The following is a 22,265-nucleotide window of genomic DNA, read 5'->3' on the forward strand; positions in this document are numbered from 1 at the left end:
TCGTTATCCGATCCGAACAAGTGAAGCATGCTCTGAAGATGGGGCCGGGATACACGTTATTGAGCTGCGGACTTCACGAAGGTTGGAATTCGCAACGGAGTAAAGTGAGAATCACAGCCAATGGAGGAGTGACCACCACCCACACCTCAATTGCGTTCCGCCTTGATATTAAAAAACACACACAGCGTAGCGCTACTTACGGGGAGGAAATCGGGTGTACTATGGATGTATATTGATGCGGCACGGCGTGGGTATTTGTCGTCGTCGACGGTGGACGCTCGACCCCAACCCTGACCCTAAGCCGGTCGTCCGACGTTTCGCTCAACTCTCAGACTGCCTGTGTTCCTGCACGCGCCTGTCGTGTGATTACTGAAGTGGCTCAGGCGTATAATGGCATTACCATCGGCCGACTACACGCCCAGAATACACGAAAACATGGATCATTGATGGCCGGTGCACCTCCATCACGGCCATACGGAGGAGAAGGAGAGTGGGCACTACGCTCTTGCGCGGAAGTCGAGTCCACGCTCACCCACACGCAATATGGACAGGTAGTGTTATCCGTGGAGAGGACGAGGCGATGGAAATCCCACACAGGCGCATTGACAAAGGTTTCATATGCCGTCAAGTATATGCACTCCTCCCACCTATAAATGCATCTCCTTGTGCGACATTGGCGGCGCTGGCAAGCAGAGTCAGTACGAACGTCCAATGCACCGCATAAAGGCATGGCTTTGCGTGACTTACGATCGGTGTTGGGCACAGGCAAGTTGCGCTGGTACTTGCTGCCTCCCGGCGCGGTTGGGGGTCGGTAGGGTTCGGGGTGTTTGTAGCTTTCCAACAGCCCTTCTGTCTCTTCAATGATTGCCTTTATGGCGGTCATAGTCAGCGCCAAGTGCTTTGCAGATATTGGGTTGTGCATGGGACACGTACTCGTTGCTGCCGGGGCTGGGTGACGTGCTTGTTCGCTTCGAAGAGGGAGCGGATGTAGAGTGCTTGGCCGCGCCAGAGGTTTCTGTTGACGGCCCAGTCGAGGGCGAGCTTGAGGGAGCGGCGGTAGAGGTGTCTGTATTACTGGTCAGGAGGGGCAGTCGAGGCAGATACTCGGTGCGCACTGCTTACAGAACGTGCTGCTTGGAAGCCATGGTGGAAGAGGGAGGGGTGGCCCGGCGGCCGTCTGAAAGGCCGGAGCTACTGTGTCCTGCACACTCAAGGCCGCGTGATCGAGGTAGACTCGGCGGCAGACGGTGATGGGAGGGGAACTGACGAGCAAGAGCGCTGGATGTGCAAGCGTTGCAGTGTCGCCGCGGGCAAAGGTGTGACATGGGAAAGCTCGGGCCGCGCGCATTGGACCTGCTCCACCGTCCGCTGCTCTGCTGTTGGCTGGGACGGGCTGGTACCTTACCTCAGCTCTCGACCTCCATCAAATGCCGCTCCCCCAAGTCCAACAGCTCTCGATATTCAACTTCCTGCGATCGGCAAACACCTGAAGCGCGAGGTACCGAGCGACACCATTCCATCTCGTCCGGTCGTGGCACCGAGAGCATCTTCTAGGAGGGCCTGCCGTCTCTCAGGCCATGTCCTCCTCGCAATCCCTGCGCCGGCTCGCCGCCACCGCTCCCTCTCGCCCTACCCTGATTCTGCGCCTCCGACCTGCCTCCACGAGGAGCCTATCGCGATTCGCCAGCACTTCTAGAGCATTGTGTTCCGTGCATGCGCGTGCATCACCGTCTGCAGAGCTACATCCACGGTACGAGTGCTGCAAGCTGCATACCTTATAACCCTCGGACTGACCGGATGCAATGCAGGAAACCGCTATACATCACTCAGTCCCGCCAGTTTAGCCTCTCAAGTCGATACAATGGTAAGCAAGGCGAAACTTCTGCCCGAATGCAAGTGACTTACGCGCCGCACAGAAGAGCAAAGGGTCAAGACGCCCGAGATGGCCGAGTCCATCTCCGAGGGCACGCTGAGGAGCTGGAACAAGTCGGTCGGCGACTATGTGGAAGAGGGCGAAGAACTCGGCTCCATTGAAACCGACAAGATCGACGTGGCCATCAACTCCCCCGCCGCCGGCACCATCAAGGAGTTCCTCGCCAACCCCGAAGACACCATTACTGTGGGGCAAGAGATTGTCGTCCTCACGCTGGGTGGAGAGCCCGGGGAGAAGTCGGACTCCGGGAAGCAAGAGGAGTCGAAAGAGGAGAAGAAGCCGGACGAGTCGCAGCAAAAGTCGGAGTCTTCGAAGGAAGAGTCAAAAGACCAGAAGCCGAAGCAAGATGAACAGTTGAAGCAGCCGAAGCAAGAATCGCAGCCGAAGCAAGAATCGCAGCCGAAGCAAGAGTCCCAACCGAAGAAGCAGGAGACCAAGCCCTCCTCACCACCCAAGCAACAAAAACAAGACTCCTCCGAGTCCCAATCTGCCAAGGCCTCACCATACGGCACGCGCGAAGAGCGCCGCGTGAAGATGAACCGCATGCGTCTGCGCATCGCCGAGCGCCTGAAGCAGTCCCAGAACACCGCCGCGTCGCTCACGACCTTCAACGAAGTCGACATGTCCTCGCTGATGAACATGCGGAAAGCGTACAAGGACGAGATCCTCAAGAAGACCGGCGTCAAGTTTGGCTTCATGGGCGCCTTCGCCATGGCGTCCATATTGGCCATGAAGGCCGTGCCGACGGTGAACGCGAGCATCGAAGGTCCTGGTGGAGGCGATACGATCGTGTACCGTGACTACGTGGACATCAGTGTGGCCGTCGCGACCGAGAAGGGTCTGGTCACGCCCGTGGTGCGCAATGCTGAGAGTCTGGACGTGATTGGCATCGAGCAGGCGATCTCAGATCTTGGAAAGAAGGTGCGCATCCCCACAGATCCCACGGCATGCATGTTCATCTCAACTGACTATTGGTCCGCAGGCGCGCGACAACAAGCTCACCATCGAAGACATGGCCGGCGGCACCTTCACCATCAGCAACGGCGGCGTCTTCGGCTCGCTCATGGGCACGCCCATCATCAACCTGCCGCAAACTGCGGTGCTAGGCCTGCACGCCATCAAAGACAAGCCCATGGCCGTGGACGGTAAAGTGGAAATCCGGCCGATGATGTACCTCGCGCTTACTTATGACCACCGATGTGAGTTGCCTCCTCCTTCCCTTTCGTGTTGATGATTGCTCATTTGGTTTCTTTCGCAGTGCTGGATGGCAGAGAGGCGGTCACGTTCTTGGTGAAGATCAAGGAGTACATTGAGGACCCGAGGAAGATGTTGCTTCCTTTGCCGTAAAGGAAGGGCTGATTGCTACTCCAATGCCATCCCACTACAGTACATGCATATCTTTCAGGCGAGCGGAAGAGGTGAATACGGCGGAGGGGGGTACATCGAAGGAAAGGGGAAAGGGCGTGTGGAAGACGACGGACGATTGCCCTTCTTTTGCGGGGGGTGGCGGTTGTTCGTAGATCGATCCTGTGTATGACAAAAAAAGAGCTGCATCCTACTATGATTTGCTGTCTATTCATCTTCTTTGAATTGGCCAGATGGATGGAAATACGTCGGGTTCGTCGAATTCGCGCGCATGTCACGTTGATGCCGTTCGCGGAAGATGGAATCCAGCGAGGTAGCTGTATATCAACCGATTCAAAATGGAGGAGTTTGAAAGAAGAAGAGGCGAAGAGGTGTGACCATCTGATCAGAGTGCTGGAATTGCATATGGTATCATCGTTAAAGTGGCTGTCTCCGATCGATGGCCGCGTAGTCCAACCACCACCAGCGACCACTACTTATCTCTGAGAGGCGCACGCGCGCGCGCGCACGCTCGTAATGTACAACCCCGCCCGGATCAGCTGCAGAGAGATAAGAGAAAACACACGAGGGAGAAAGCAGCGCCTCCCCGCTTCATAGAGCCCCCCCTGCCCGAGCCGATTGATGTGAGTGGCATTATCATCACACAATCAAAGCCGACCCCCCATCCCTTCATGACGCCTGTGAACCCATCTTGTGCAAAGTGAAAACTTGAGAGTAGCGAAGCGAAGGCGTTTACAGCTCTTGGCTGGCCTTGCCCTTGGTGCCGGAAGTCTTCTTGGGGAGGAGGTCTGGGAGATGCGAGTCAGTATATGGGATGGACAAGGGAATCCAGGAGGTGGAGGTGGCTTACTCTGGTGAATGTTGGGGAGGACACCGCCCTGGGCGATTGTGACGTGGCCGAGGAGCTTGTTCAATTCCTCGTCGTTGCGGATCGCGAGCTGGAGATGACGGGGGATGATACGGGTCTTCTTGTTGTCACGCGCGGCGTTGCCGGCCAACTCGAGGATTTCGGCGGCCAGGTACTCGAGCACGGCGGCGAGGTAGACGGGAGCGCCTGAAGTGGGAGGTCAGAATGGGGTGATGGGGTGGGATGGAGCAAGTGGATGCGACTTACCAGCACCGACACGCTGAGCGTAGTTGCCCTTCCTCAAGAGACGGTGGACACGACCGACGGGGAATGCGAGACCGGCCTTGCTGGATCGGCTGTGGGAGGAATGGATGTCAGGTTGCGCCCAGAAGTGATGGAGATGGATGAATGGGTCATTTTGGATGAGAAAAGCGCGTTGAAGGTGATGAATGGATGGAGAAGTGAGGGAGATGCGAGGAGAGAAGGGGAAACTCACGATTGCGCAGACGATTTGGCACCGCTGGCCTTGCCTCCGGATTTGCCTCCAGTCATTTTGAGTGATTTGGGTGGATTGGGTGAGTGAGGTGAGTTGGATTGGGGTGCTGGGAGCTGTTGGTGATGGATATCGTGATGGATGGGCAGGAAGTTGAAAAGTCAGGAAAAGGCGATGACGGGCGAGGTGCGGCTCTTTAAAGCTTTGGCGGGGGCCGGCGTGATTGTGCCTGCCGCGCTCAGAATCACGGCGAAGCGCGGGCGCACGGACCACGTCCCGCACAAAAGTGTAAACAAGCGGGCGTGATTGTGCCCGCGTCGGGCTGGATTTGGCGGGGAGTGATTGTGAGGTGCCGCGCTTGCGCCCGCGCTATTTAAACCTGCCGCCTCCCAGAACTTCGCTTTCGATCGAACTTCTTCTCCATCCACCACATCTGCTCCAGACACCCATATCCATCACCAATTCATCAACAATCTCACTCACCTCACTCACCACTCCAACCCAACCACTTCAAACCGATTCAAAATGCCTCCCAAAGCTGCACAAAAGGTAAATCCGCTCGAAACGCAGCTCGAAACGCGTCCAGAAGCTGATCTGCGCGTTCCTCACTCACAGACCCCCACCACCGCCGGCAAGGCACCAGCGGGCAAGGCCCCGGCTGAGAAGAAGGAGGCCGGCAAGAAGACCGCCGCTGCCTCTGGCGACAAGAAGAAGCGCACCAAGACCAGGCGCGAGACCTACAGCTCCTACATCTACAAGGGTACGTCTCTCGTTGTCGCCTCATCACTGCGGTTCATCCAAATCACTTCCGAATCATTACTGACGCGTCATCTCCAGTCCTCAAGCAGGTGCACCCCGACACTGGTATCTCCAACCGCGCCATGTCCATCCTGAACTCCTTCGTCAACGGTATGTCTTTCTCACATCAGCCCGTCTCATTCCGATCCAAATCTGATCCGTTCCATCAGACATCTTTGAGCGCGTCGCGACAGAGGCATCCAAGCTCGCCGCCTACAACAAGAAGTCCACAATCTCATCCCGCGAGATCCAGACCTCCGTCCGACTCATCCTCCCCGGTGAGCTCGCCAAGCACGCCGTCTCCGAGGGCACCAAGGCCGTCACCAAGTACTCTTCCTCCACCAAGTAAATTGCGTGAGCCGCACCTCACGTCACTTTGCGCTCGGCTTTTCACAATCAAGGGGAAATTCATGAAGGGTGGTGTGGATGGACACCGAGGCGTTCTTCTGCTAATGCGATCACGGGTTGGGTTTTGAGAGAGGGGTCTCTTCTGCTTTTGTTCTCCCTCCACACATCTCTTACAAGGGTCTTTGTTGCTCATCCGATACCACACTGCGGCTGATGGCCAGGGGCGGGGGATGGGCCAGGCTGCGAAATATGGGCATAACGAGAGAGCTGTACAGTAGAAGTTCGACAGCTAGCGGCAAGCAGCAGCAGACGCATCTTTCGACGAAAGTCGAGGGATTGAATGCATGATTCGAAACACTTCTTCATCCTCTTCTTTGCATCGACTTGCTCTCAATCTCATGAGCGCTTCTTTCGCAGCACTGTTGAACACCACTCCAGCGCGATAGCAGCACTGCAGCTGTGAACATGCCATCCCATCACCAGCACTCGCGCGACCGCCCTGCTCTCACCGTCGCGCGTAGACATTCGGTTTGTTGTGACCTCTTCTGCATGCGGTTAGAGCGCGTCACGCTCGTGATTGCTGCACGAAACGTAACAAGCGCGCAGCTTGACAGGCTGCAGTGAGTCCAAGCGCAGCCGTGCACGTGATGTGGCGAGTTTGGTCATGGTCGAGATGCCTGATGGCAATCTGCTCTCCCTGCCCTTGACGTATTCCGTCAATACTGTGCAGTATCTTATTACAGTACGTCGATCTTCGTGTGGGCTGGTACGCGAAAGCGAGCCCTTATCGATCTCGTGACCGCTTGCTTGTTGGGCCAGGCAATAATCTGGAGTTTCGAGCTCAGCAGACAACGCCGAAGAAGGCATGCCACTCGTTTCCTTCTAATTGCCAGCATCAAAGACCAAATAACCCATTCGTAATGTGGCGAGACTCCTTCTCATCCCTCCTTCTCCCCCTCATCCTCCTCCTCCTCGCCACCATTTCCAGCGCCGCGCAGTCCAACATCATGGCCGACGAGACGCACCTCGACTACACGCCCAACGCAGACAAGCCCGAATGTATCCCCGCAACCCTAATATCCCAGCTCAGCCTCGAAGGCGAATGCAAGTGGCCCCTCACCACCATCCTCGACGCCAACGGCAACGAGTGCACCACTCTCGACCTCTCGCGACTCCCGCGGCCCAAGCGCAAGGCGCAGCCGAATAGCATCGGGTATGTAGATGGGGAGGGCGTGCGGCGGGAGAAGTACATTCCGCAGGGCCAGATGGCGTTGGCGTGGGAGCATTTGGAGAATGAGCGGTGGGAGGCGTTGGGCGCGTTTGAGGATTATAGTGAGTGACATGTCGAATCTAATGGTGGGTGAGGTTCATGCTGATGGTGGGTTGAGTAGCTGATCAGGGGTACTCCGAGAGTGATTATAAGCCGAATAGACAGGATGGGCGTCTCTGAGCGTAATTTGTTGGAGAAGCTATACAAGATATGACCCTTACGCCTCGCTCCAAAGTGATGCTCCAATTCATAAGTGATTTTCCACTTCATAAGGCTTCGTCATGGTCGTCTTCGTCGTCGCCATCTTGAACGTCTCGCACCTCCGCCTCCTCCTCTCCTCCCGTTTCGTCCCACGTTTCAACTTCATCCACCGCCCCAGGTCTCTCCACGCCGCCACCTCCTCCACCAGCAGCAAAGGTAGGCTCCCGATCGTAAACATGGATAATCGCTTTCCCACCCCCTGGACCCTTCTCAATCTCCCTCCTCCACTCTTCGAACTCCTCCTTGGAATGAATGAGGAAGCCCATCAACATGCTCGGATCCAACTCCTCGATCCCCAACCGCCTCACTCGCCGCGTATGGCACGTCTCCGCCTCCTCCTCCGTCGGCTGCGGCGACAGCGCCCCGCGCGTGCTGTGCGGATCGAGGTAGAAGAACTGCGAGCCCTGGTGGCCGATGAAGTAGTGACTGCTGCTTGGGCGGCCGCCGGCGATGCCCACCGTTTGCGGCATTTCGAGCGCCGCTTTCAAGGCGGCGTGGTAGACGGGCGTGATGCGATCAATTCCTAGCCTGATGCCGAGCACGATGAGCGTCGGCTGGAAGTGGTCGTTGGCGTCTTTCTGGGAGGCGGTGGCGAAGAGGGAATCGGCGTAGACGTCGCTGTCGTCTGGGCGGGCGTAGACGCGGAGGTTGGTGGGGCTGTGTTTGTTTGTGAGAGCTCTGTTGGGATGTTCGTTAGAGGCTGTTGGCGCTGCGTGCGTCGCATCATGCGGTGGGAACTCACTGTATACATCTCGCGGTCGCGCTGGGCCCAAACCACTCGCCGGGATGCTTGCCACACGCTTCCGCGCCATGTTCCACGAATCTGTGGATGCTGAAGGGTGCTTCGGGCGTATCGGCGAAGAGAGAGAGCAGTTCCTTGTGTTGCTCTTTCATCCGCCACACCCTCCAGTCCCGCCCCAGCTTCAACGTTACGAGCGCATTTGCGAGTAAGCTCTGTCCGCTCCTGATCATGCAACCCCATCCCGTGTCACTTGAGAAGCCCCCTTGGTTGCCGAAATTCCTCAGTTTCGTGGTGAAGGAGATGCCGCTGGCTGCCGCAGGGTTGGGGGACTTGGGTATGGGCGGGAAGTTGTTGCGGTATGTGAGCCATATTCTACTCTCCAGATCGTCGAGGAACTCTGCAGGCCAGCCTAACGCTTCTTCCTCCGATCTCGTGAGATCCGCTTGACTCTTTGCCAGCTCGTCTGTCCTGCTCCCCACTTGCTCGTCTGTTTTGTTCTGGCCGTCTGTTCCGATGGCGGAGTCTGCTTGCGAGGTGCTGGAGTCGGAGTGGGCGGAGGGCGAGGTACCCGGGGCTTTGGGCTGTCGTGCTTCATGGTATCGTGAGTCGTAGGATCGTCCGAGCACCCATATGGGGGAGGAGTCCTCGTTCTTCGGCAACGGGTCCCAGAAGTATTGCACGACTTTCTTGCTGAAGCGTGTAAAGTCGGTATTGGCCATGATAGCGGCCCTATCCAAAGTGTACAAGCCCTGTGGTCGTGGGTTGGACGTTTGGATGTTCAGTCACATGGGCAACTCGCGGCGCCCGCTGCCGAGTCGAGGGTCGCAGACAGCGAGGGCAAGAGAGAAGGTGGGATGGAATTTCGGCAGAATGTGATTCGAAGGACCCTATCAGGCGAGTTCAGCGGTTGTAGGGGATGGTCAGCAGGGTCGAGGTCGGGTGTTCACGCAAGGCACGCTATCTGACGCATCTGGGGTGCCTTGACGCTGACGTCCCTGTGGATGCCTGACGAGTGGGGGTTGATGCCTGAAAGCGCAGGCCTTATCGATAAGGAGAGCATGTGCATCCGAAATGTGCATGTCATGACAAAGGAGAATGCATCAAAGAGACGCGTCCCATCTATTCAGTCCTGAGTGCCGGGTGATTCGCTGACCACAGTCGTTCTTTGTCGGTGTGTAGAGTGGTTCCGGCGATTGGATTGATTCTCGTCCGGGCCAGCGTCTCTCTTCCTACACGTCGCCACATCAGCCGTGATGCCAAAGAAGAAGGCAAATGGCAAATCGCCGCGAGGAAGAGCGGGAGCAAAGCAGAAAGCACAGCGCGGCGCATCGGGCGGAGGATGGATGCAGAGTCTGGCACACATGAGCAAATCCATGGCAGACGACGACTACGGTATGCACACGCCCCGGGTCGGCATGTGATGGTCGACCGGTCGCTCCTTCCTCGTTAACACCATGCTTGTCAGATGACGACACGCACAAGAATTTCAGAGGCTTCGCCCAGAAAAACGCCTTCGACTCCTCCCCTCGCAATCCCTCCTTGAAGCTACGGCATCAGGTCATCACCTTTGTCAGCGCCGGTTCCAATACGCCCGTCGACACCGACGTCGAAGCCAAGCCGGAGCTGAGGGAGAGTGACGTGCTCTTGTCAGTTGCCAGGAGTGACGAGGAATCTGAAGACGAGGAGGACGTTGCAGAAGAGCTTGACGACGCCAATCTCCAAACCAACATCATCACAGACACGCAATTCCAGGTGTCTCGCCTGAGCATACGAGGGGACAGCAGAGGGGACGCTCACGACACGAGCATGGATGTTGAAGTCATGAAATCAGGTGAGTATGTGCGGCCTTCTTCCCCACCTGCCCTGCCCTTTGTCGTAGATACTGTGGGGGATGGGAATCTTGGACGTGGCTATGAGCGCGGTGGGCAACACTCCGCACCGCGAGCCGCCTCTCCTGCACCGTCCAACTCGAGCGAGGAGGTGGTCTTGTTTCATGGTCGCAACCGGCCCAACGTCATCGACGACCCCGTGGGTGCGCCATCGAGCGGGCCGAAGGCAACACATCCTGTCCATAACAGTACTCCAGCCCCATACTCGCCCGACATCCCGGCGTTTCAGGAGTCAACGATGCCAATGGCCAAAGGCTCGGCAGATCCTCGAGTACAAAAGGTCGAACCCGAGGTCATCTGGGCTCCCGCTCCCGCTGGGGCATGGTGGAGGAAAAAGGACAAGCAGAGAGCTGATGGAAACTCTTCCCATCCCGACGTTTCCGATGACGCGACGCCAAACGAACACAATGTCGCCTATGCTCTGGCACAACTCGATGGTGAGAAGGTGGGCACGAGCAACATTGGCAAGGCGGAGTTGAAGATGATTCAGCGGCTGGCCAAGATCACTCGGGTGCAAGCCAAAGATGACGCATCGCCGCCTACGAAGCCGAAGAAGGTGGAGAAGATGAAGACGAGGCTGCAGAACATCGCACTGTTGGAGTCTCAGATGTCAAAGGAGCATGTTCGCCTGGCACGACTCATGGGAGAAGGGGAGGCTGTTCGACTTGAGAAGGCTGCGGGGCAGCGGATGCAAGAGAAGTGGGATGGTCGCGCCGGTCCATCAGCATTTCGATCAACAACTGAATCCGACGATGCCGAAGACGTCATCACATCCCTCCAGGCCGACTGGAAGGCGTTTATCCGTGAGAAGCATCCTACGAAGCCGAACCCCCGCAGGAAACGAGGGAAACGCAAGGAATCCAAATCGAACCGAGACATCATCGACTCTGGGGAAGATGCCGATGACATTGAAGAGTCTGCGTATGACGACTACATGGCCAACCTTGCTGCTCAGCTCGACGAGACCGACGGTGATGGCAACGTGGCAATACCGGCAATCAATGTGATGGGCCCATCACTCGTTGTCGACGGTAAAGAGGTCGCTGATGACGAGATCTTGCGCAATGGACATTCAAGTGAAGAGCCGGACTACATCCTCGGCATGATCGGCAGTGATGATGGATCTTCGGACACAAGCGGGCCCATCGGCCAAGATCTCAGCGACATGTCCGAGTATGACTCTTCCGAGCTGGAGGAGCGACTGGAGTACACCGAGCAGGAGCAATGGGAAGACGAAGAGGACCTTCGCCAGCGTCGCCGGGACCGCATGACGGATGAGCAGCTCGCTCGGCTGTTTGCCAAGCAGGAGGAATTGGGGATTCATGGCGATGATATCGTTATCGAGAACGGAGAGTATGGGGAGCTATCAGATGCTATGGATGGCGTTGGCGACATCACAGCTGCGCGTGCGGGCCTTGCAGAAATGGCAGGACTCGGGTTCGCAGGAGCCTCGAAATCCAACGGCAGTCGTCGTCGTAGCGGTCGAGGCAACGACACGTTCCCCGACGCCTCTGCTCTCGCCGACACTGTCGAACAATACGGCGAACACGGCTTCGACATCATGGACTTTGATAGGCCGTCTCTCCGACCCACTAAGAAAGGGAGGAAAGGACGTCCGCCGCCTGAACTCGAAGCTCTCTCTGACGACGAGCTCCGAGAGACCATGATGTCCACATGGGACAACGATCGCGCGAAGAAGCGTCTTAAGAAGGCGGAGCGCGAAGATCTACGCATGCAAGGACTCCTCGGTTCCGCAGGCAAGAGCGGCAAGGCCGACTTGAGCCAGAAGTATCCCCTCGGCATCTCCACCCGACAGATCCACGAGGAGCTGCGCATCTTCCTCCAGGACGACGGCCAGACCTCTCGCGCCTTGCCTCCGATGCATAAGACGGATCGGAAGGACCTGCACGAGATCGCCGTCGTTCTCAGCCTCAAGTCCAAATCGGTGGGATCCGGTAAGAACAGATCCCCGGTGTTGTACAAGACCAGTCGCACGCCTGCATTCGACCCTCTGGCTTTCAACAGGGCTGTCAGAGCCTCTGCGAACGGCTGGCTCGACAACGATCGCAGGTATGGCGGCAAGGGCTCGAAGAAGCCGGCGAAGGTTCCGAAGGGCTTTGGTGGTGGTGGTGGTGGTGGTGGGGCAGCTGGCGCGGCGAGTGTACGCACGGGCGAAGTGGTGGGTGCAGGCGCGGCGGAGATTGGAAAGGAGAATTTTGGCCATCGGCTCATGGAGAAAATGGGCTGGAGCAAGGGGATGGCATTGGGAAAGGAGGGAGAGGGGCGCTTGATGCCTGTGGAGCAGATCATGCGAGCCGGACGTGCTGGGCTGGGCTGATTCGAGTACTGGATGGCGCGAGGCTGGCTGCGTGCTGTGCTCTTGCGGCTGCCGGCGTCGGATTGCCGCTTAGGGTTCTTAGGGTTTAGGTTGGAGTGGCTCAAGTGCTGAGTCTCTCTCGCGCTTTGTATGTGCTCTAGATGGGATAGATGGATAGTTTGGAATGCCGTGAATATGTTTGCGAGGTTTTTGTGACTTTATTTGAGTTGTGTGCTGCTTTTATCGCGGCCGAGCGTTGTGGTCGTGTCTTCTCTGGGTTGTACGAATTTGGACTTTGGGAATGAGGTCCACCTCTACTGTACGAATGACTGGCGGTCTCAAATGTCAAAGTGTATGAATACGAGAACCCATGCGAACATGCCCAGGACCAGCATGACTCCGCTCAAAATAATTAGCCATCGCGAAACAGGAAGGCACGCATTCAGCACGGGCGAATGGAGAGGCCGAAAGGTAACAGACTTTCATGAAATGAACACCTTGAAGTTGCGTCTACTATATACACTCCGACAAGATCCACCACTCTATCACGACGTCGCGGCAGGGTGCACAGCAGGCGTCGGCTTCGTGACATCAATCCCATACGCCTCTCGTATCCTGTCCGCTCTCCGCTGCGCATAGCCGGGCGCATAGACACCTATCGATTGACAAGCAGCAGTTAGCAAACCATACCCATGCCTCCATGCGGCGCCACAAAGCCACAGCAGCAGGAACTCACCTCGCCCCTCGCCCAACTCATGTACCGTCTCCTCCACCGGCCTCCGCCTCGCTTTGCGCATCCGCTCCTTCTCCCCTACCCTATCAATTGCCTCCTCCTCATATGGCGCAGTGAGTTTGCCGCCGGTGTAGTTGAAGACGCCAAGAGTCGTGGCTAGCATTGCACCGTACCCCAAGACGGCAGGGAGGGAGCGGACTGTAGTGAAGGTCAGTGGGTTGCGGGGAGTCATGCGGGCGAAGGGGACGCACAGCGTAGGCCGAGCATGGAACCGGCTACGAAGCCGCCGATGGTGGGATTCAAGGTGTCGTCTTTTTCTCGCAGGTTGGCGGAGGCGCATTTGGTGAATTCGTAGGCGCCGCCCATTGCGGCTGTGTGTCGCTGGTGTTAGCCCTCGTCTACCCTCCTGCCATTGGGCCCGTCTGCGTATATGCGCAGGGCGGGCGCCCGGGGGTTGGAAGCATACCGAACACCGCAATCGTGCCTCCTGTTCTGGTAAAGACGCCAAAGGCGCCGACATTCTGCTTGCTGAGGGTGTTTTGAATGGCGGAGATGAAGAGGCCTGCTCCTCCCGTTATGCCGGTCGCCTTGACTGCCGAGCCAACGGCGTCCTTGGGGTGGTAGGTGACATCCTGCGAGCCCTGCGTCTCTGTACCCTCCGAGTAGGAGGCCATGGTGGACGATTGTAGGAGGGGATAGGAGAGGAGAGGCGTGTGAGGGTCGAGCGTGAAGTCGGTGGTGGGTGGTGCTGCTGAATGCGATGAAGCTCCGACTCGGCTGACTTGCCGCATCCGTCGTGGCGTGTCATCCGGGGACGTTTAGTTGTAACGTCTCCAGCAGGTTAACAAAGGAGCAATCAACACGTCGCGAGAATGCCCGGCTCTCACGCACCCACGGTGCCACCCGATTCACAGCGATAGTACTTGCCCAGTCTACCGCAATGAAAATGGCACGCCGTCGACGTCCGCCCCGGCCTGGCGCGCTGGCCGACCTTGCTCCTCTACGAATCCTCACGCAGATCGTGGCACTACAAGCCTGCTACTACGCCGTCGCGCTCGTCCTCATCGTCTTCACCACCATCGTAGCCGGTCAGCATCCCAGCCCTGGCCTCCTCTTCGACTGGCAGAATCTGCGCGGGGACGTGACGACGGGATGGACGCTGGGACTCTGCTGGATGATGGATTCCTTGATCACGTACGTCCCCAGTCTCCGTACAGCACTACCCTGTGACCAACAGTTTGCTAACACATCGCACAGTGTGATCCCAATCCTCCTCCTCATCGCCCGCTCAAAGCTCGTCCTCGACTTCGCCCTGACAATCCACTTCATCAACCTCGTCATCACCTCCCTCTACACCCGCGCCATACCCGTGAACCTCTACTGGTGGCTCCTCCAAACCTGCTCCGCGGGTCTCATGGTCTCGCTGGGCGTGTGGGCGTGTCGGTGGCGAGAACTGAAGCCTTTCGCGTTCGGTGGTCACGGCAAAGACAAGGCTGCGGACGCGAATGGGCAACTGGAGTCAGGGGAAGGTGACGGGGCCGGTCACATTATGGGCCAGGGCAGAGGAAGAGGAAGAGATGGCGCTGGGACGTATGAGATGGTTGGAATGGGAGGTCACAGCAAGCCAGCTTGAAAGGGGATCGTGATTCGTATGAATGATGAAACTCTAACGATCCGATTCCACCGCGTGCTTTCAATCGGACCCAGACACGCGAACGGAACACCAAATCACCCTCAAGCGGCCTCGGACTGCCCCATCACAGGCACTCCCAACTCTCAATCTCCGTCCCATGCATCCACTCCTCCCCGGTCCCCGCTGCGAATCTTACCAGCCCATCAGATCGCGAAAATGCAACAACAGCATACTTCGACGGCTCCGAGTCCTCTCGTCCAGGGTGCTCGACGCGCGGGTAACCGAAGCACCGGATGGAATCGAGGAACTCATCGGACGCGCGCTCGGCCGTGGACGCGATGGTGGTGGTGATGCGTGCGGTGAGCGGCTGCACGGGGAGTTCGGGCGCGGTTACTACAGAGGGACACGGCGAGTATTAGTCTGTGCTTGTATCTGTGAGTCGAGCCAAAGAGGCAAACGAACAGGTCTGCACTCGCTCTCCCAACGGCAACCAGACGTGGATCGCCGCTTCGTCTTCTGCGGTCCCGAAGAGGATGCCAATGGTATTGAGGCCGGGGCCCAAATGATAGCGGCTGCTGTGTGCATGGCTCGGCTTGTAATGCTGCGGTCGTGACGGCCGGAGCGCGAGCTGGTGATGTGAAGGATGCGCTGCTAATGCATTCGCGAAGCCCGCCAAGCTGTACAGAAGGATGGAGATGCTGCGATGCATGCCTGCTGTGATGCTGCTGCTCAGGAGATGGTTACGGAGATGTTTGTACCGCTAGACGCGATTGTTGGATGCGTGTTGAGAGGAAGCTATTGAGGAATGTGCCATCCATTCCACCGGGAGCTCCTCCACGCGATGTGAATCGCGACTCCGAAAATGGAGGAGAGGAAGGCGTGTACAGATATATCGAACAGGCTCATGAGTCGAAGGACGTGTGCGGCCGTACATGAGTCTATAGAGGAAAATGCCCATTCCGTATCACCCGCTCATAAGCCTTGCCATCGTCGTCCCATCCACCATCCCCACTCCCCACCAAACGCCAGACAATCTATCCACGCGCGCTCCCGAGTCTCATGTGCTTCAAAACGGCAAGAATCAAACCCAAACTAACCCTACCCTCCTCGCTCTCCAAACTGACTCGCCCAGTCCTCAAACTCCTTCAGTCCCGCCTTACTCACACTCGGCCGAATATTGACCAAACTCGCCTCGAAATCCTCCATCCGAATGCCGCGAATGTCCTCGGGCTGCATGTACAGCAGCTTCTCCCCCAGACTCCTCAAAGGCCCCATGGCCGCATCTTTGGCCAGCGCGGTAATGTCCGACCCGCTGTAGCCGTCCGTCAGCTGCACGAGCGCCTTGAGATGGCGGTCTTTGAGATTGTGCTTCTGCGCCGCGAGCAGGGTGTGGAGCTGCTCTTCGCGCACCCAGTCTTCCGGCAGGGGGATGTACTGTCTGCGCACGAAGCGGCGGCGAGCTGCCTCGTCGATGGCCCAGGGGAGGTTGGTGGCTGCGAGGACGAGGACGCGGCTGGCGTCGCCTTCCTTGTCTTCCCTGCCCGCCGCGGCTTTTTGCAGATCGCTCCAGCCGATGAGGAACTCCGTTTTGATGCGCCGGGTGGCTTCGTGTTCGGAGCTGCCGCCTCGCGAGCCCAGGAGCGAGTCGATCTCGTCGACGAAGATGATGCTCGGGGCGAGAGCTTTGGCGAGTGCGAACAGGGCGCGGACCAGCTTTTCGCTCTCGCCTAGGAATTTGCTGGTGAGACTGGAGGCGGAGATGGCGAAGAAGACGCTCTTGCTCTCGGTCGCGACGGCGCGCGCCAGCATCGTCTTGCCCGTGCCCGGTGGTCCGAACAGTAGCATGCCTCTCGCCGGTTCGCGCAAGCCCATGAATAGATCCGGGCGCAGGAAGGGGTAGACGACGGTCTCTTTGAGTGCTTTCTTCGCGTTCTCCAGCCCCGCCACATCATCCCAATGTACTTCATCGCCATGAATGACAATCTCATTGAAGATCTGCTTGGCCGCCGCCTCATCGACGCCTTTGGGCAAGTTCTTCAGAATGCGCTTCACCTTGCGATCCCACGCCGCTTTCTCCGGAGATGCAGACTCCTCGTCGGAGTTTTGGGAGTCGTCGGTAGTGGGTGGAGTATGCGCTGATTCAACAATGGGCTTCGTCTCGGCAGGTTTTCGTTTCGCCGGCTTGCGTGGCGTCGTCTCGGGACTGCTGCTCGATGTGACCGGGTCGGATTTCAACCGGTTCTTCAACACTGATTGGGCATCGTCCAACTTTTGCCTTTCTGCAATAGCGCTGACCACGCCCGTAGCTCGACCAACGGCTTTGCGCGGGACTGCGGGGGCTGGCTTCGCTTGAACGGTCTTGGGAGGGGCGAGAGTGGGTGGACCATCAGAGTCGGAAGTTTGATCTCCCCTCCTTGACTGCATCGTTGATGGCTTCTGGGGCTTTGCGGGTGGGTGGTTGGGAAACTCCTTCATGTACGCCATTGAAGGTGGTGGGTCGAGTTGTGAGAGATTTGTTGGTGCCGACTTCGGCTTGTCGAGAGGATTCAGCGAGTGACTGGACCTGTGAGGCGGAGGAGGCGGGGGAAGTGGCGGAGCTTTTGTGGTCTCGACGGAGTCATCGCTGTGAGAGAAGGCTTTCTGCGCGTACGGACTGGTGGTGGAATAGTCGGGGTAGGGCGGTGGGTTTGAACGGATGTGGCCAAGATTGTCAAGGTCGAAACTCCTCCTCTGGGGCTCCATGAAATCGGGACCGCTAGGCATGCGAACCGTAGGGTTGTCTGAGGTGCGTCTGCTAGCGTTTGGGGAAGATGCTTCCCCCGTCCTGTCGACCAGCTGTCGTGTGTAGGGGTCCCAGCTGGCAGAGCTCGAAGGCGTGTGACTTGGTGTCCGCATCTCAGCAGTCGAACTGGGTCGTGGCGGCCAAACCTGGGTAGCGGCCCTTGCGGCTGCCGTAGGGGGCCGGGTTCGTAGGGTTGTGGCCATTGGCGACTTGGATGACGGCTTCTGGCTGCCATTCGGCCGCAGCGTCTTCAACATGCCCCCCGACTTCTTCTCCGGACTCGGCGTCCTTGTGCGCTCTTTGCCCGGAAGTAGAGGTGGTGTGTCGATGGACGGTGGAGATTGAAAGCTGTACGTGCGCTCTGCTCCATTTCCCGACGGCTGCCTGGTGGTGAAGGAAGGGCGCGGTGGAGGCGCGGGGCGGCGTTCCGGCATGGTCGGCGGGGTTCTTGCCAGGTCGCCATAGCTTACGGGAGGTACGAAGTCCCCGCCCATCCATGTCGTACCTTCTCCTTTGGTGGCCGGCTTGCTCAGCGAAGCAAGCGATTCCCTGCTCCTCGACGGCTCCTCCCCGTTATTCTTTGCTGTCTCCTCGGCCTCGACCCTGCTCTTCCTCAGCGCCTCGAGCAAGTCCACGCGCTCTTTGCACTGCAGCTCCATGGAGCGGAGGGAATCGTGCAGTGCCTTTTCCGTCTCGCTGCGGGGCTGGTAGTTGGAGGGCATTTTGTAGGCATTGTGGTAGTAGATCTGATCGAGGGCATTGCGCCACGCCCGCAGGGCCTCAGACTCGTTGTTCTGCAATCACCGGCAGTCAGTATTGCACCACTGGTGTCCCTCATCGCTGCCGCATCTCGCACGTGACGCACCTGGCCTTCAAAGTAGATGGCTGTGGAGCAGATCAGATAGCATTCATCGTAGGTCTTCTGCATCGACGACGCCGATCCGCCTTTTCGTAACATGGTGACATGCCCGGGCTCCGCAGCATGAAATCGTCGAACATGCAAGAAGAGGCGGGCGCAACGACGGGAGGTGGAGGGGATGATGTGGTGCGGTGGAATCTTCCAAGATGTGAAACACAGCCTTCAAAGCATGACGTTGGTATCGCGTCCAGCCAATCACAGCTGTCTATTCAATGTGCGCGTCCGGCACGCCCAACCGCGCCTCTTTGCCTTGCAACTACTTGATTTTGAATCAGCCTCCTCACCTACGCGTACGGCATATTCGTGCCTGAATTACAGTCCGACATCAGGCCATGCGTTGGCTTCAACTTCTCCTTGCGGACACATAATATATCACGAGCACGGCGCCTGGAAGTTTGCTTCAAGCGCCTCATAACGAACGATGCGAACCTTCTTGCAGTTCTCAGGGTCCAATGCCACCACTGCACAGCTGCGTACTCTCTGGACTCCCAGCGGATCATCGCAGCATGTCCACCTGCCGCCAACATTGTCAATGCCTTGTACAGGACAGAGCACAAGTCTGACCACAGACCAACCTTCTCACGGGGCTTTCACCTTCTGGAATAGCACAGCACGCAGAGTTCCCGCAACTGCAAATACGACACGCTGGCCTGCTCAGGTGCTGAGATACCCAGAGCATGGACATTGATTGACAGACGCATGTGTTTCACGTCCTGACTGTGACTGACAAACAGAGTGTGAATGAGTCAGTAAATAGTTGGACCCTGGACGTAGGGAGACTTTGGTGTGAACGAATCGGCTGACCGTGGATAGCCCGGCTGACAGGGGACGAGAATGGCAAATTGAGCGCGGACTTGCAGATCATCAGCGAGGTGTGACCGATGCACCGTGGACAACAAACAAGCCGGAAGAGTCCATGCTGGAGGTGGCACACCGATCCTGGATGCTTGTGCAACTTGAGCATGGATATGCACAGATGAACGTGCCAAGCGGGACCATCATCGTCGAAATTGGCTATGCTGGAGTATAACGCCCCTTTGCATCCGCTGCGTTTTGAGCCCAACGCAACGAGAGATTGCGGCCTTCGTTTCTCCACGGAGATGGCTTTGAAGCATGCGACCTCTTGGCAGAAGAAATCCCATCAACGTCCTCATCAACTGAAATTGGCTATGCTGGAGTTTGACGCCATGTTCGCATCCGCTGCTGTTGAGGCCGACGCGAAGAGAGATTGCGACCTTCTTCATGGGGATGCTTCGAGAGCAACTCCTTGAGAGAGGAATTTTCCAGCAACGTCTCGATGATCGCAATGTATACGCCTGGTTGGAAGTCCTCATTACGCTTAGCCACCCTTCATCACTCCTTCGAGACGGGTGCAGTCGAAAGTGTCTATTTCCCGTCACACGAGACCGGGTTGCTGGGATGTTTTATTGACATCGCTTCCTCTATTTGGCTCGTTCAGAGCCGGGATGCTCTCGAGTCAATACTCCCCAAGGATCCCGCTTCAACCCTCCACGTGACGCGTCAATCAGTCATCAGGAATGGGCCCGGGCCGTACCATCGACTCGCTTTAGGTGCCAAGATGCGTTCAGCAGCAGCATGGTAGCTTTTCTTTAAAGCGCATGTGGGGTTAAGGTTTCGCGTGCTAAAATTGGCCAATATCCACGGGAAACGCTGCGATTTGCAACGCCGCGTTTTCACACCACTGCAGGAGAGTGGTGGAGATTTGCGAGAAACAAGGGTCAAGGTTCACGACCTGCGTCGATGACCAGCTCTCTAAACCGCTTCAGCTCGCCAAGTCACTGCCCAGGGAAGACTGACTTCTGTGCTACGCTCGAACGGATGGATCAAGTGCCGCATTTAGCCCTGCACCCCTCCTTGCCTGCGTCTGCCGAAGGGCCCGGACGGCCATTTGTCACGCCTTACCTTGTTGAGACTGTACCTCAGTACCCGAACAAGTAGCTGCAATCTTGCCGCTAGAAAGCATGTGGCCACTTACAGCCTCGCCACGCCGCTAGGCCCTCGCACGATGACCATGTCGCGAACGGAGATTGGCTGACCAGTGCGGGGAATTGCAGTTGAGCGGCGCGAGAGATTACGTCGTGTCTCTGCGCCCAGCCAGGCAGGGATGTCACTGTTTGTATCAGTCTGACTGCCGGCTGACCGCCGCCCACCATCATCAACATCCCCTCCATTCACGAGGCAGCAGCACAGCAGGATGCGACAAGTGAGGGGTCGCACAATTTTCGCAGGGGACAGCTCCCTTGTACCCACGCAGTTTACCTGCACAGAGCTGCAGAGCGATTGCGTCGCCATGATCGTACCGGTACGCAGGATGATGCAGCATGTCTCTCCTCACCCCAGCAAGGCCGTGCCCACGGATCACTTCAACCGTGCATCGGACCAATCACCGAAGACCAATTTACCAATCACGACGATGGCAGCCTAATTAAGCTTACTCTTTAAGCTTTTCAATACTCCACTAGCCCGCTTTGGGGACCGTGCAGCCCCGGAATGGTGAGATGCCGTGCACGGATTGCGGCCTTTCCGGGCCTGGACGGCACGCCACGACCCAATCGGGCTGTATACACGCTACGTAGCCTGGCGATGAGGTCAGGCGCTAGGATGCGGGCGTGATGAGGAATGGGAGTATTTCTATTCGCCCTCGCCCTCCCTTCCTCGCAGGCTTCTTCTTGAAGATTTATCCATCGTTTTCTCCTCACACATCCCTCACTCAACCATCTTCCTCAAGTCACTATGAAGGGATCTCTCATCACCAGCCTGGCGGGCGTTGGCCTTGCTGCTGCGGCAACACAGTCCATCTGCGACAAGTACACCACTGCCGTGTTCAAGAAGAACACTCCCCAGAACCAGGAGAAGCTGTTGACCATCGTCGTCAACACCGCCGTCATTGGCAACTACACCCCTGGCGCCTTGAACGACGTCCCGGGCATCCTCGCCCCCGGCTACTTCCAGGGTGTCTACGTCCAGCTGTTGCCCTACTTCGACGGCGAGCTCCTGTCCACCAACAACGGTGGCTCGTGCGGTCAATCCACCAACTTCCTCGACGGCGGCGGGGCTACCCCGTTGACGAAGAACTTGCCTGCGGACAACACCAGCAGCAACCAATAGTAAGCCCATCCCCAATTCCAAACATCGTCGTCGTCGTCGATCGAATTTGCACATCCAAATACTAACTCATCGACTCCAGCACGCTCCTCACTCATTTGTACGAGTACTTCGGTGTCCTGCTCGGCTGCTCCGCGTTCGGCACCTCCTACGTCCCCTACGCCGGGTCGACCAACCTCTACGAGGTGCACAAGTTCATGGCTCTCGACAGCTACGAGGTCGGCTGGTTCATCCAGCAAGTCGGCCTTGCCGCCACTTCCCTCGGTGTCTCGGCTGCCGATGCCACGGCTGTCGGCGCTGCGTTGACCAAGTTCTTCGACTACCGCTGCTTGGCACCCGTCTCCATCCCGTCCACCGCCCCGCCGGCGCCCCAGTCCATCTGTACTGACGTAAGTTGATCTTATCTAAGCAAGGACACGAACGCTTTACTAACCCTTTTTCACAGTGCGAGTGCCCGCTCGCTGCGGACCCTGACTGCAGCATCTACGGAGCCATCATCAAGCCCGTGCCCACTTCCAGCGCCTCTGAGGCCTGCGCGCCGCAACAGACTGAGCACTGCTCGTCTGGCAACTACGGCAACGGTGGCAATGGCGGCAACGGTGGCGGCTGGGGAGGCAACGGCGGCGGCTGGGGCAACGGTGGCGGCTGGGGTAACGGCGGCAGCTGGGGCAAGAAGCGACACCACTAGATGGTGTCGTCGACGCACCGACTGAGACGCACAAAAGATGTTGTGGAGAGGGTGTAATCTCGTAATCTCATTCCTTACCTTACGTACCTAGCCAGGCATATCGCGCTGTACTCAACAGATT

General features: G+C 57.7%; 12 protein-coding genes across 12 annotated transcripts; 6 read left to right on the forward strand and 6 right to left on the reverse strand.

The window, feature by feature from the left end:
- Positions 1-283: 283 nt before the first annotated feature.
- Positions 284-1,282, reverse strand: BDY17DRAFT_299990 (uncharacterized protein). The gene is made up of 4 exons (XM_033733989.1): positions 1,123-1,282; positions 934-1,066; positions 748-868; positions 284-682 (listed from the first exon to the last, which is right to left on the reverse strand). Exons 1-4 carry the CDS (start codon positions 1,143-1,145, stop codon positions 648-650), a joined length of 312 nt encoding a protein of 103 aa, XP_033588524.1. The 5' UTR covers positions 1,146-1,282; the 3' UTR covers positions 284-647.
- Positions 1,283-1,577: 295 nt separating this feature from the next.
- On the forward strand, positions 1,578-3,280 carry BDY17DRAFT_317622 (uncharacterized protein; the record flags this gene model as incomplete). The annotated part of the gene is made up of 5 exons (XM_033736119.1): positions 1,578-1,702; positions 1,809-1,864; positions 1,917-2,854; positions 2,916-3,132; positions 3,192-3,280. The coding sequence occupies 5 exons, from the start codon at positions 1,578-1,580 to the stop codon at positions 3,278-3,280; spliced, it is 1,425 nt and encodes a 474-aa protein (XP_033588525.1).
- A 366-nt stretch (positions 3,281-3,646) lies between these two features.
- BDY17DRAFT_299996 (histone-fold-containing protein) lies at positions 3,647-4,791 on the reverse strand. Its single transcript, XM_033733990.1, has 4 exons — positions 4,642-4,791; positions 4,413-4,501; positions 4,149-4,352; positions 3,647-4,086 (listed from the first exon to the last, which is right to left on the reverse strand). The coding sequence occupies exons 1-4, from the start codon at positions 4,695-4,697 to the stop codon at positions 4,031-4,033; spliced, it is 405 nt and encodes a 134-aa protein (XP_033588526.1). The 5' UTR covers positions 4,698-4,791; the 3' UTR covers positions 3,647-4,030.
- Positions 4,792-4,970: 179 nt separating this feature from the next.
- On the forward strand, positions 4,971-6,141 carry BDY17DRAFT_300000 (histone-fold-containing protein). The gene is made up of 3 exons (XM_033733991.1): positions 4,971-5,398; positions 5,476-5,547; positions 5,607-6,141. The coding sequence occupies exons 1-3, from the start codon at positions 5,164-5,166 to the stop codon at positions 5,783-5,785; spliced, it is 486 nt and encodes a 161-aa protein (XP_033588527.1). The 5' UTR covers positions 4,971-5,163; the 3' UTR covers positions 5,786-6,141.
- A 650-nt stretch (positions 6,142-6,791) lies between these two features.
- On the forward strand, positions 6,792-7,234 carry BDY17DRAFT_325461 (uncharacterized protein; the record flags this gene model as incomplete). The annotated part of the gene is made up of 2 exons (XM_033737364.1): positions 6,792-7,116; positions 7,176-7,234. 2 exons carry the CDS (start codon positions 6,792-6,794, stop codon positions 7,232-7,234), a joined length of 384 nt encoding a protein of 127 aa, XP_033588528.1.
- Positions 7,235-7,320: 86 nt separating this feature from the next.
- Positions 7,321-8,776, reverse strand: BDY17DRAFT_311571 (uncharacterized protein; the record flags this gene model as incomplete). Its single annotated transcript, XM_033735548.1, has 2 exons — positions 7,321-7,993; positions 8,058-8,776. 2 exons carry the CDS (start codon positions 8,774-8,776, stop codon positions 7,321-7,323), a joined length of 1,392 nt encoding a protein of 463 aa, XP_033588529.1.
- Positions 8,777-9,310: 534 nt separating this feature from the next.
- BDY17DRAFT_325463 (uncharacterized protein) lies at positions 9,311-12,284 on the forward strand (the record flags this gene model as incomplete). Its single annotated transcript, XM_033737365.1, has 2 exons — positions 9,311-9,449; positions 9,523-12,284. 2 exons carry the CDS (start codon positions 9,311-9,313, stop codon positions 12,282-12,284), a joined length of 2,901 nt encoding a protein of 966 aa, XP_033588530.1.
- Positions 12,285-12,742: 458 nt separating this feature from the next.
- On the reverse strand, positions 12,743-13,767 carry BDY17DRAFT_300009 (mitochondrial import inner membrane translocase subunit Tim17 family protein). The gene is made up of 4 exons (XM_033733992.1): positions 13,463-13,767; positions 13,248-13,367; positions 13,000-13,194; positions 12,743-12,918 (listed from the first exon to the last, which is right to left on the reverse strand). Exons 1-4 carry the CDS (start codon positions 13,668-13,670, stop codon positions 12,809-12,811), a joined length of 633 nt encoding a protein of 210 aa, XP_033588531.1. The 5' UTR covers positions 13,671-13,767; the 3' UTR covers positions 12,743-12,808.
- A 175-nt stretch (positions 13,768-13,942) lies between these two features.
- BDY17DRAFT_325465 (integral membrane protein S linking to the trans Golgi network-domain-containing protein) lies at positions 13,943-14,629 on the forward strand (the record flags this gene model as incomplete). The annotated part of the gene is made up of 2 exons (XM_033737366.1): positions 13,943-14,190; positions 14,254-14,629. 2 exons carry the CDS (start codon positions 13,943-13,945, stop codon positions 14,627-14,629), a joined length of 624 nt encoding a protein of 207 aa, XP_033588532.1.
- A 124-nt stretch (positions 14,630-14,753) lies between these two features.
- On the reverse strand, positions 14,754-15,338 carry BDY17DRAFT_325466 (uncharacterized protein; the record flags this gene model as incomplete). The annotated part of the gene is made up of 2 exons (XM_033737367.1): positions 14,754-15,022; positions 15,092-15,338. 2 exons carry the CDS (start codon positions 15,336-15,338, stop codon positions 14,754-14,756), a joined length of 516 nt encoding a protein of 171 aa, XP_033588533.1.
- Positions 15,339-15,536: 198 nt separating this feature from the next.
- Positions 15,537-18,463, reverse strand: BDY17DRAFT_300013 (P-loop containing nucleoside triphosphate hydrolase protein). The gene is made up of 2 exons (XM_033733993.1): positions 18,277-18,463; positions 15,537-18,205 (listed from the first exon to the last, which is right to left on the reverse strand). Exons 1-2 carry the CDS (start codon positions 18,367-18,369, stop codon positions 15,728-15,730), a joined length of 2,571 nt encoding a protein of 856 aa, XP_033588534.1. The 5' UTR covers positions 18,370-18,463; the 3' UTR covers positions 15,537-15,727.
- A 2,621-nt stretch (positions 18,464-21,084) lies between these two features.
- BDY17DRAFT_252980 (uncharacterized protein) lies at positions 21,085-22,144 on the forward strand (the record flags this gene model as incomplete). The annotated part of the gene is made up of 3 exons (XM_033731303.1): positions 21,085-21,458; positions 21,539-21,845; positions 21,902-22,144. The coding sequence occupies 3 exons, from the start codon at positions 21,085-21,087 to the stop codon at positions 22,142-22,144; spliced, it is 924 nt and encodes a 307-aa protein (XP_033588535.1).
- Positions 22,145-22,265: the final 121 nt, after the last annotated feature.

This window comes from Neohortaea acidophila (assembly GCF_010093505.1).
Source record: "Neohortaea acidophila strain CBS 113389 unplaced genomic scaffold BDY17scaffold_7, whole genome shotgun sequence".
In the NCBI taxonomy this organism is placed as follows: domain Eukaryota; kingdom Fungi; phylum Ascomycota; class Dothideomycetes; order Mycosphaerellales; family Teratosphaeriaceae; genus Neohortaea; species Neohortaea acidophila.